Source organism: Limulus polyphemus, unplaced genomic scaffold (assembly GCF_000517525.1).
Source record: "Limulus polyphemus unplaced genomic scaffold, Limulus_polyphemus-2.1.2 Scaffold1653, whole genome shotgun sequence".
In the NCBI taxonomy this organism is placed as follows: domain Eukaryota; kingdom Metazoa; phylum Arthropoda; class Merostomata; order Xiphosura; family Limulidae; genus Limulus; species Limulus polyphemus.
Genome location: NW_013667263.1, coordinates 168,843 through 180,602, shown reverse-complemented (window position 1 = coordinate 180,602; position 11,760 = coordinate 168,843). Strand labels below are relative to the sequence as shown.

At 34.8% G+C, this 11,760-nt stretch overlaps 1 protein-coding gene across 1 annotated transcript in view; it reads left to right on the top strand.

Moving 5' to 3' along the window:
* LOC106464437 (homer protein homolog 2-like) overlaps nucleotides 1-11,760 on the top strand; it is a 34,670-nt gene that overhangs the window by 8,728 nt on the left and 14,182 nt on the right. The window contains exons 2-3 of the mRNA XM_013924578.2: nucleotides 9,398-9,733; nucleotides 10,694-10,818. Of these exons, the coding sequence (XP_013780032.1) occupies nucleotides 9,398-9,733; nucleotides 10,694-10,818 (461 nt within the window). The remainder of the gene's footprint in view (nucleotides 1-9,397; nucleotides 9,734-10,693; nucleotides 10,819-11,760) is intronic.

The window sequence follows — 11,760 nt, the reverse complement described above, 5'->3', positions numbered from 1 at the left end:
ATAGACGTGTGGAGGCGTTCTAGAAATTTCAGTTTTACGTAACAATACTAACGCTAAAACAAATGTTTACGTACACACGTATATTGTTGATTCTTACTCTCGAGAATCTTCTACAACTTTGTAGAATAGACGCGAGTTTCGCAATACATATTTAACAGTATAAGTTATATACATTTCTAAATATAAATTTAATCTAAACAAACGTTGATATTAAAATAAATATATAATAACAAATTCGTTACAATGTGTGTCTGTCCAAGTTATGAAAAACTGCTCCTTCAGTGTAATTTCAACTACTGCTAATATCAGTACTGCGTGTATTCTTTGTTAGACAAAAGAGCATGAAAGGTCTGGTGTAAACTCTGAGTTATACTAAACAGCATGAAAGGTTTAGTGTAAACTTTGAGTTATTCTATACAGCATGAAAGGTCTAGTGTAAACTCTGAGTTATTCTATACAGCATGAAAGGTCTAGTGTAAAATCTGAGTTATTCTAAACATCATGAAAGGTCTAGTGTAAACTCTGAGTTATACTATACAGCATGAAATGTCTAGTTAAACTCTGAGTTATACTATACAGCATGAAATGTCTAGTGTAAACTCTGAGTTATACTAAACAGCATGAAAGGTCTAGTGTAAAATCTGAGTTATTCTAAACAACATGAAAGGTCTAGTGTAAACTCTGAGTTATTCTAAACAGCATGAAAGGTCTAGTGTAAATTATGAGTTAAGACTAAACAGCATGAAAGGTCTAGTGTAAATTATGAGTTAAGACTAAACAGCATGAAAGGTCTAGTGTAAACTCTGAGTTATTCTAAACAGCATGAAAGGTCTAGTGTAAACTCTGAGTTATACTATACAACATGAAATGTCTAGTGTAAACTTTGAGTTATACTAAACAGCATGAAAGGTCTAGTGTAAATTATGAGTTAAGACTAAACACCATGAAAAGTCTAGTGTAAACTCTGAGTTAGACTAAACAACGTATTCACAGGATGTGTGATTATTTTGAGCCCTAGGATGTAAGAGCTTTTCACCACATCATTAGTTCATAATGCTAGGAAAACACACACGGTAAATAACTAAATTCAAGATAAAAATAAGAAACCTATAACTCGGCCGTTTTTCACGGGTAGACCTTTCTTCATCACTCTGTCCCTGATGAAGAAGGTTCTGCTTTTCTAAAGCGCTCGGGTTATAGGGTCTCTTATTTTTATCATAGGAAATAGAATTACCCATCAGCAGTAGGTGAAGTCAGAAACAGACTTGACAAGATAAATTTATTTCTGGAACTACATAGAGTTTCAACAGTAAAGCTTTTAACTGAATTTGTTTTTTTTTGGTAGGGGAGGTCTCTCTCTCTCTCTCTCTAAGGGATGATAAAAAAAGAATTTATAGGAAAGAGAACAGAGTTTCTAGATATCCCATTGAAACGCTATTTCTTAATCACTTTCCATTTTAGGTCAGTGGCGTACGAAGTGGAAGGACCGGTATCTCACTTTTCAAACTGTACCAGTAAAAATGCATCAAAATTATGAATATTGCTCTTAGGAAAAGCAGGAAAATGCACAAAATTTAATCTAGAAACTAAGAATTTCCATGGTCTTAAGCGAGCCAGGGACTCAGGCCGTAATGGGTGCCCCTGTGGCGCACATTCCATTGCTTCGCTCGGTCATATAAACCTCCCCCCCCCCACTTTTAATTTGTTTCCTACACTTCTTTAAGTTATTATTAGTGTCATACATTTTTTGTACATGAAAGATTTGTTAGTGGTGTTTTCTAATTTTCGTGTAAGTGTCGGGTAATTATAAACAAACACATGAAATGTCGTCCACGTGCGCACGTATAATCCGAGGCCAGGAAATTTATTAGAATATAGTTGGTGGTCCAGCACAAACATTTTTAGCACTACATCACTGGCCTTAATCTGTATGAATGTACCATTAAATTGTGATTTATTACAAGTGATGCTATTAATGTTCCTCATCCAGCTGATGCTGCATTAAAATACATTGTAATTGTTTGATGCGTGAAAAACCCGCGTAACTAACTCGCGTGAAAATTCACGTGGCGTGTTAACACCAATCCAGCTAATGGCCTTTCTTAACAGCAAAGCTCGTAAAAAACAAATTGAATATAGAACATAGAAACCTTTCATAACTTTATTTAAAAAAAATCAAATAAGTTTTACTATATCTGTGTATGAATTTACTGGTACCTCTGCAAATAATTCCTAAAGTAGTAAAAACTAATCTTGCATGCATACTTTTATAAAAGGAAAATAGGGCACGGCATGGCCAAGTGGTTAGGGCGCTCGACTCGCAAATCTACGGGTCGCGGGTTCGAATTCGCGCCCCACCAAACATGCTCGACTTTTCAGCCGTGGGGGCGTTATAATGTGACGGTCAATCCCACTATTCGTTGGTAAAAGAGTAGCCCAAGAGTTGGCGGTGGGTGGTGATGACTAGCCGCTTTCCCTCTAGTCTTACTACACTGCTAGATTAGGGACGGCTAGCGCAGATAGCCCTCGTGTAGCTTTGCGCGAAATTCAAAACAAACGAAAGGAAAATAGATTTTTACTAAAGTCACTGGATTTACTTTGTTTCGGGTTTTTCACAAAGCTAGACAGAGGCTATCTGCACTAACCGTCCATAATTTTGAACTGATTAGAGGGAAGGTAGATAGCGAACAATACCAACCGCTAACTCATGGGCTACTTTAATCGAATAGTGGGATTTGGCCCCAAAGTACGTCTACGGAATTACAACCTTAAAATCAGGGGTTCACACAATCCTTGTCTTCACAGCCCAGCACATTAACCACTAGGGCTAACACATCCCAATTTAGGAGTGAGTCAGTCCTAAAAAAAATATTGTGTTCGCCCTCTTTTATCTTCGAGATATGTTAAATAAATGTAGCATGCGTAACTATGAAACATGAATATTTCTCAAAATTAATTTCATAACAATTCAGTTTTTCGCACATCGTCATAATTTAAAAACTAACTAGTAAAATGCCCTGTATCATAATTTAGTGTGTAGTAACGCTCGAGACGAGATTTATCACTGCAACTGGTATATCACGTGCTGGCAGTTGCTAAGCGCTGTGTCCATGATGCATACACATGGCTTGACTTTCCAAATTGTAATTATTTTTACTCAAAAAAAAAAATAATAAGAAGAAGAATATATATATATTTAACTGCCTCCTTGGTTAACTTTTCCCGACACGAAGGACTTTTCAGTAACGTAATTAATGAGGTTAATGTATCAAATCAAATCGTCCAATGAGAGTCAACAGTATCTCGTCAACCAAACACTGAAACCTTACAGCTCTGTCTCAAAAACACGTGTTGGGTACGCTAGTCGCTTTATCTATCTATTAACTTGTTCTTTGGTCGTAACTGCTTGATTTTTCGTTTTTATGTAGAATATTACGATTGGTTTGACTAAATTTCTCAATCCGATCTCAAGTAATTTTTGTAATAAGTCGATTTATTCTCCCTCCCCCCCTCCCCCCGCAAACAGCTGAAAAACTTATCAAGATATTGATGAACCAGTGTGGTTTCCGTACGTAAGTAATAGTGAGGTTTTTTAATATAATCGTTCGCAGCATAAAGAGTACACTACCGAAAGTCCTTAACGATTGTACCAGTTTCAAATCAAACCGGAATTTAAATCAAGTTAAAAAACAAACACATCTGCACAAAATACCTAGTAACTTCGTCATGGATATGTGGATAGAAGGGTTCTAGGTTCGAGACGTTATGCCGCTGAACACATTCCACACGTTTATTATGTAGACACGTTTTAAAAGTGACAATCAGTGCAGTTACCGGATTATTTGATTCAAAGCCTTCGATACAGTTGGCGCTGCTGTTTCGCTCCTTTCTCTCTCTCTGGTCAGAAGCTCAAAATTAGGGACGAAGATCTACACCTGTACCTTTTAACCTACGTATACGTAAGGTGGCGTTCACGTAGAAAATTCCAATGGTGTTCGATTCGTAAGTTTAAAAATTAATTGTTGCACTGGCCTTGTAATTGATGCCGTGGTAAAAGTTATTAATAAACACAAATCTACTCCGATTGTATTCGTAAATTTAAAAATTAATTGTCGCGCTTGACGTGTCGTAATTGATGGCTTGGTTAAAAATTATTAGTAAACAGGAGTCTGCCCTTCAAATTCATTACTCTGACTCGTGTTAATTAGCTGGTTGAACACATGCAGAGTGAAAGTTTACTGGAGGGGGGATATATGTGTGTCTACTTTGTCGACAGATTGTAAAGATATTGTTGGTTAACATTAGCACCAATTGTCTTATATCACGTATAAATTAAGTTGTTTAATACGAGCTTCTCTCTTTCACTGTAGGTTCATCGACATTCAAGGGTTAAACATGACGGTTATTACTTATTTAATTATACGTTTCTGGAATGTGCTTTAATTTAAATATTTCAATGTATACTTTCATAATTAGTCTTTCTACCCACTCAGACATGCTGAAAGGAGAGCATACAATGGCGTCGTAGCTTTAAGCCTTTCAGATTAATCGTTTCGTTCATTGTGTATAGTTGTTTATATAAAGCGGTATTGTGCGTAGGCTATTCAACATAAAATACTATAACATGTAAATACAACATATTTTCTAAGTCTTATAAATATATTTAACTATCTATTGAAATAACCCAAGTTGCAATTTAGTTGAGAAACTTGGTTTTGATATCCGTGGTGAGCACAACACAGATAGCCCATTGTGTAAGGAACGTTTTTAAAGTAACTACATCCTGGGTGTTTACTTAGTGAATGTGCGTGAATATTACGCAACTTTTTTTCACTTGTGATATAATTATTAGTTGTAAACCAGATAACGTGCGTGTTATTTTTTTGTTGTTGTTAATTTCTTATGTATTTTTTTTTACCAAGTAACATTTGAAATTAAAATTTAAACGTAAATGTTAACTATTCATTATTTACTTTTACATATAAAGTACTATATAATTATTAGTTGTAAACCAGATAACGTGCGTGTTATTTTTTTGTTGTTGTTAATTTCTTATGTATTTTTTTTTTACCAAGTAACATTTGAAATTAAAAATTTAAACGTAAATGTTAACTATTCATTATTCGCTTTTACATATAAAGTACTATCCATTTTTTCAGATAACCTTTGTGTAGTTTGTCGCGAAAATTATAAATACAAATAATTAGTAATTTATTTTATTTGTAATTTTTAACATACAAAAGGGTTAATGACAAGAATATAGCCCTTGAGTGATCGAAAAACCGAAAAACAACATTTAGTTAATCTACATGTCAGTCTACCTTCCCGAGTGTTTGTCAATCAGAAGAGCATAGAAAATCGTTTACCAAGTAATTCGCGACCAAGACTTGCTGCCATCTTATCATTAAAAGCCTGCTTAATATTTTAATTCTCAACTGGTGGGGCGCGAAGATCTGAATGATGGTGTAATAAATTCGAATAATAATAATTTTGAAAAATATGATATATTGCAAAATAAATGTTATTACTTTTTAACCGCGCTTTTAACTAGAGAAACAATCAGGGAGAAGTTTGCTTGGGGGGGGGGCAAATATAAACAAATTATTGTGGGGTGTGAGTAAAAATAAAAAGATTGAGAAATCCGGGTGTAGTGTAACATTTATAGTTCTATCTATAACCGCAGGGCGATAAGAATCCTATATTCAACATGATTATATCTTAAAACTACCTGTCCTAGGAGAACCAACTTTCACCACAAGCACGGCCCTGCATGGCCAGGTGGTTAGGGAGCTCGACTCGCAATCTGCGGGTCGCGGATTCGAATTCTCGTCCCACCAAACATGCTCGCCCTTTCAGCCGTGAGAGCGTTATAATGTAACAGTCAATCCCACTATTCGTTGGTAAAAGAGTAGCCCAAGAGTTGGCGGTGGGTTGTGATGACTAGCTGCCTTCCCTCTAGTCTTACACTGCTAAATTAGGGATGGCTAGCGCAGTTAGCCCTCGTGTAGCTTTGCACGAAGTTCAAAACAAACAAACAAACACCACAAGCACACTGAAAATCGTAAGTTTTGTTACAAGAAAGTTTAAACTGAGGACACGCCTAAATCGTTTTTTTCTCATTTTAACATCGCCTTTATATTACTTATTTTTCCCTTTCTTCAACAAAAGTGGTTAAAATAAAAACTAGTGACAGCGTACAGGATATTGCGAGGATCAGAGAACACTGTCCGGAACAGGTGATGCTTGCATTGAGTTCCTTTAATACTGTGCTGATTTAGAATGACGGAAAAATATTGAACACATTCTGTGACAATTTTTGGACCTTATTATTCTCACTGTGCCTCTGGTGAAATTTTGTTCCATTAGGATATGTAGTTTTTAAGATATAATCGTTTTAAAATTGGAGCTTTCAAGAAAAGTGGGGCATAAAACAGACTTCTAGATTAATTTTAAAGTTCTTTTGAACAGTTAATTTTTTGTGATTATAACATGTTCCTCCTGACCTGATTCCCAAAGAAAACATTTTCACAAAAAGATTAAAATAAATATAGGTGTTAATTCGAATATAAGCAGGAACTTTTCTAAAATTCAAAACCTATTATTCCACCTTTTATACGTTTTATATGCTGTACTGGCAACTATAGATCCTTTAAATTTCTAAAATATTCTTAGTTGAGAGGCTTTTCAGTAAATTCACAATTATTAAAAAATAATAATAATAACGTGAAGAGTAGCAGTATTGGATAACTACGTTCTGAGTGCTGCTTGCGAACTAATGTTTGTTGTTTGCAGTATTAAATAACAGTACTGTTATCCAACATTTCAAACAACAAACATTAGTTCACAGGCAGCTCTCAGAACGTAGTTATCCAATATTGCAAATAACAGTACGTTCTGAGACATGCCTGTGAACTACTGTTTATTGCTTACAGTATTTGGATAACGGTACGTTCTGAGTGCTGCCTGCGAACTAACGTTTGTTGTTTGCAGAAGTGGAAAACAGTGAGTTCTGAGACCTGCCTGTGAACTAATGTTTATTGCTTACAGTATTTGGATAACGGTACGTTCTGAGTGCTGCCTGCGAACTAACGTTTGTTGTTTGCAGAAGTGGAAAACAGTGAGTTCTGAGACCTGCCTGTGAACTAGTTTTTGTTGTTTGCAATGTTGGATAATAGTACGTTTTGAGATCTTCCTGCAAAGCGTACTATGTTTGTTTTTAAGCTCAAAGCTACACAATGGTCTATCTGTTCTTTGCCTATCTCAGGTATCGAAACCCGATTTTTAGCGTTATAAACTCCCAGGATTACCGCTGAGACACCGGGTGCGGGAAAAAAATCAATATTGATATTAGCATGCCGGATTGTAGATCCGATGGTCTTCGATTCACATCCTGTTTAAGTCTTGCTTTTTACTTTGGGGCCGTCGGTGCGTTATAAGAGTAACGGTCAAATGCTACTTTTCAGTCAAACAAGACTATTCCAAGAATTGGCATTGGGTAATGTTGACAAGCTCCCCTTTTCTCTAATCTATCACTTCAAAATTAAGTACAGTTAAGTTCAAATAGCCTTTGTATACCTTGCGTGAAAATTGTAAACAGTCAATCGTGATCGGGAAGTTACATATTTTCTTCAGAGAGGAACCGCTCTCCAGTGGCACAGCAGTATGTTTGCGGACTTACAACGCTAGAAACCGGGTTTCGATACCAGTGGTAGACAGAGCATAGATAGCCCATTGTGTAGCTTTGTGCTTAATTACAAACAAACAGAGGTGAACCTGAAAAATTATTTATTTCTTCAGTTATGGTCATTGGAAAAGTTATATTCCTTTTTCAGTGATGGCCAGGAAGGCAGGCTTACCTGATTTCTTCTAGGATGAATTGGAAAAATTGCCTTTTTATCCGTTTGTGACCGAGGAGGTTTATTTTCTTTCTTCATTGATGACCAGGAAGATTTACCTTCTTTCTTCATTTACGACTGAAAAGCTTTTCTCTTCATTAATGACGAGGAAGGGTCACCTTCTTTCTTCAGCGGTGCCCAGGAAAGACTACCTTGTTTTTCAGGAATTGGCTATGAAGGTTTTACTTTCCTTCTTGAGGAATGCACTAGAAAGGTCAACCCATGAAGTTACTAAGGTTCGCGGGTTACTTTAATTGTGGTTTACCTGCTACTGTGATCAGACGTACTTCCAAATATCCCGAAATTGTGTCGAAGTAATTTTTTGAAGAACGAATAAAATGAAAGTTTAATTAATGTAGATATACGTGAGGCATATATTTAGAAGCTCCCAGAACTTGCATTTTAACTAGAATTATCAGCAGAAAAATGGCATTATTGCATGCCATGCTTCTTCCCGTGCAGAAATTCATTTGCTTCATCAGTGCGTTTCTATCTTTCTCAACAATAAAATGTCATTTCCTGAGCGCCAGAATATAGAAATTAATCTTACTACATTTCCTGAATAAAGATGAGTTTCGCTTTGATGCAAAAAGACGTCTCAGTAGCGGAAGCAATTATTGATGGGATTAACTTTCTTTTCATGTGCTGTGCAATGTTGATTCTAAGCTGAGCGTAGCCATCACAAAATAGCGTTCTGAGCTTGTTATATGCATTCCATATTTTTCAATCTGGAGAAAAGCTTTTCATTTTAATTCTTCCCGACTTTAGTGAAGTAAACCAACACATTGCTACAGTATTTCGTTTTTGTGTTTACAGGTAGCAAAGCTGCAACAGCTTACTCTAAATTTAATTTGTATTTTAAAACAAGCTGATTAAAGTGGCTAATACGGGGCTGAAGCACGTTTCGTTGTTTAGGAAATCATGAAAGGGCTACGTCAGGGTTAAATAATAGACGGCTTAGCACAGTGTTTTCTTTTCCTGATTAAATTAAACGTGCTAGTGAAAAACATTTTGTCAAAAAAAAAATCGCATTTCGTACTCAGCTGTATAGCATAAAATATTAAAGATTGGAAGCAACTTTCAAAACGGATTACGTACAAGAAAAACGTTTTTCAATGAAACAAAGCCAGAGACAAATATGTAGTTATGTCCCAAACTTTCTACGTAATATATGTAAGCCAAATATTTAATACGTGTGAGCTAAGGCAGACTAATAACTTAATAATTCTAAGCAAAAAGCTGCTAAAACAAGCCATTTTGTTCTGTTTAGTTACTGTTCGTGCATGCTTGTATATGCATGGAAATAATTATTTTTGAACTTTGCCAAGCCACTAACTTTTGTATACATCTTTGGGAACTCGTGGTCATAGCATAAATGCAAGTTGTAGTATATGCATAAAACTTTCCACTGTATAACCTTTTGAAGGTAGTGATTTTCATTGTATCCCAAGTAAATATAGGATATGATAAAGGTTCTAGGTTTGTTGTTTATTTCGTTATAGTTTATTGAGAAGTTCCAGGAAGTAAAGGAAGCAACGAGACAAGCAGCAGCTCATCAGAAATCCCACCAGGCTCAAGTCAATGGTAGTAGCATCACTCCATCTACTTCTGGGAGTGGTTCCCCCAGCAGCACCAGGAGTCAAGCTAAACAACAACCAGCTCCTCCTGAGAAGAAACCAACTGAAGAACAGCCTGTAAATAGTGTAACCAACCAAATAGATCAGATTAGTCTCTCTTCATCTTACTCTGCTAGCACACAGAATGAGATAAATAGTCTCAAGTCTCCTCTTGTTCCTCATCAGCGAAGTCAAAGCCTCTCTCGTCTCCAATCTGGAAAGGTATGTTTGCACAATGAAATACCTGATGGTATGTAATTTGTTATTTTGTTGCTATACACATAGATCTCCATATTTGCGATTTTTATCCTGTTATTATTATTTTTCAAATCTTTATGTACATGGTTCTCATCTGCGTACACGTATTTTAATTATGGACGGAATTGTTTTCCACAACTTTGGTACTGTTACTTGTCATCTTTCTTCTAATTTGTCTTCAACCATCTTAACAAACATTGCTAAGAGAAAATCAATGAAGGCAAGGTCCATGACATTGGATGATTAATTAAACTGAAACTATATCTGAGTTTAAACCTCATGCACACATGTTTCCTTAAAGCTCCATCAATTAGCCCTCCTGACCTTGTGTTCCATTAAAATAATGAATCTTTTTGAACTTCATGCATGGTTATTCAGAACTTCAACTCTATCACAAAATATTAATAACTTTGGAATATAGGTTATGGTGATGAACATAAGGGCCTGATTCAATTAATTGCTTTACTTGTGAAAAGATACCCTAATTCTATGTTGTAGTTAATAAATAGTATGATGTGAAGTAGTTTTATTATGTTATAATTAGTAATCAGTCCTTTTTTTACACATTTTTGTTCAATTGTTTATACTGAACAACTTACATTAGAGTAGTTTCTGTAAAGAAAAACAAAAGTTTAGATTAAAGTTATTTTTGTATGAAATGCCATTGTTTCGTTTGACTCAAATAATTGTTATTATTGTAAATAAAACAATTTTTGGTGGTATCAAAACAAGAACAATTCTTATTTTTTTAATTACGAAAATAAATTATGGGTTTTTGTAATTTTACGTCCTTTACAGTAATGCAATGTTACTTGATGACCTTTGGTTAAAAGCTAAACAAGTGTTAATCTTTCCAAATAATGAATTATAAGAAAATTGTCAATGTAAATAATTCTTTTGCTAAAATGTATTATTTTATTGAAGACTCCGGGCAGCCCAAAACATCACCACTTGAAGGAGAAATATTCAGTTCCAAGTCTCCCACAATCAGCTGTTGAAGCTCAACTGAAGTATGAGAATGATCGATTAAAATTAGCATTAGCACAGAGGTAAGAAACAAGCCAGTCACTTCAGATAGATCAATACAAGTAATTACCGAAGTATGTGTACACACAGACATACACTTAAACAGGAGAAAAAAACTTATTGACTTGTACTTTAGAGGGTTAAATTACTGTGAAGATAAGTAATTAATTAGAGTCTACTACAGAAGTTGGTACTTATTCAAATTCCCGTTGAGTTCATGAAGTTTGGAATATGGTGTTTATCTTTCAAAATTACAGCCCAATAATAATTACAAGTTTTTAATAAAATGTAAAAACAAGAAATAGTCTTAGTATGGCTTTGTGCCAATTATTAATTAAAAGTTACTTCTATGTATATATTTGTTACAGCTACAAAACTGTTTTCATTATTTATTATCACAGCTGCTATTATTTGCCTATAAATAATTAGAATAGAAAACAAGTACAACTGTTACATGATTTTAAAGTTGAAAAATTATGATTTTTGTTCAACATCTTCCACTTAACTGTTTTATAACTAAACTGCTTGTGGGTCCATATCTTTGTTGATTACTTGGTTTCTGATAGTTTACGAGTCACACGTGCATGTAAAACAAATACCCCGAATATTGTAATATTAATCCCACTAATTATTGCTGAGGTACCTGATGTAATTAAAAATGAAAATGAGCAATTTCACTCAATTGTTTTTATGTGTTATTTTATGTGCTGTAAAAGACAAAAACAAAATATGTTCAACATAGTGCAACATGAGGACCCCATTAATAGTGAATGACATAAAAACAGGTTGGTAATTTGAGGATCAGTTCAGCACTTGTAATATATTTATTTATTTTAGTATTAACTATCAAAAGCTATTATTAGTAGTCTTTCTTTCCAATTAACGTAATTCATTCCAAGTCTATTTTTGGAATGTAGGTTGTTTTTCAACAACTTGTAAAATATTTTAATGTGTCTTGTTACGTA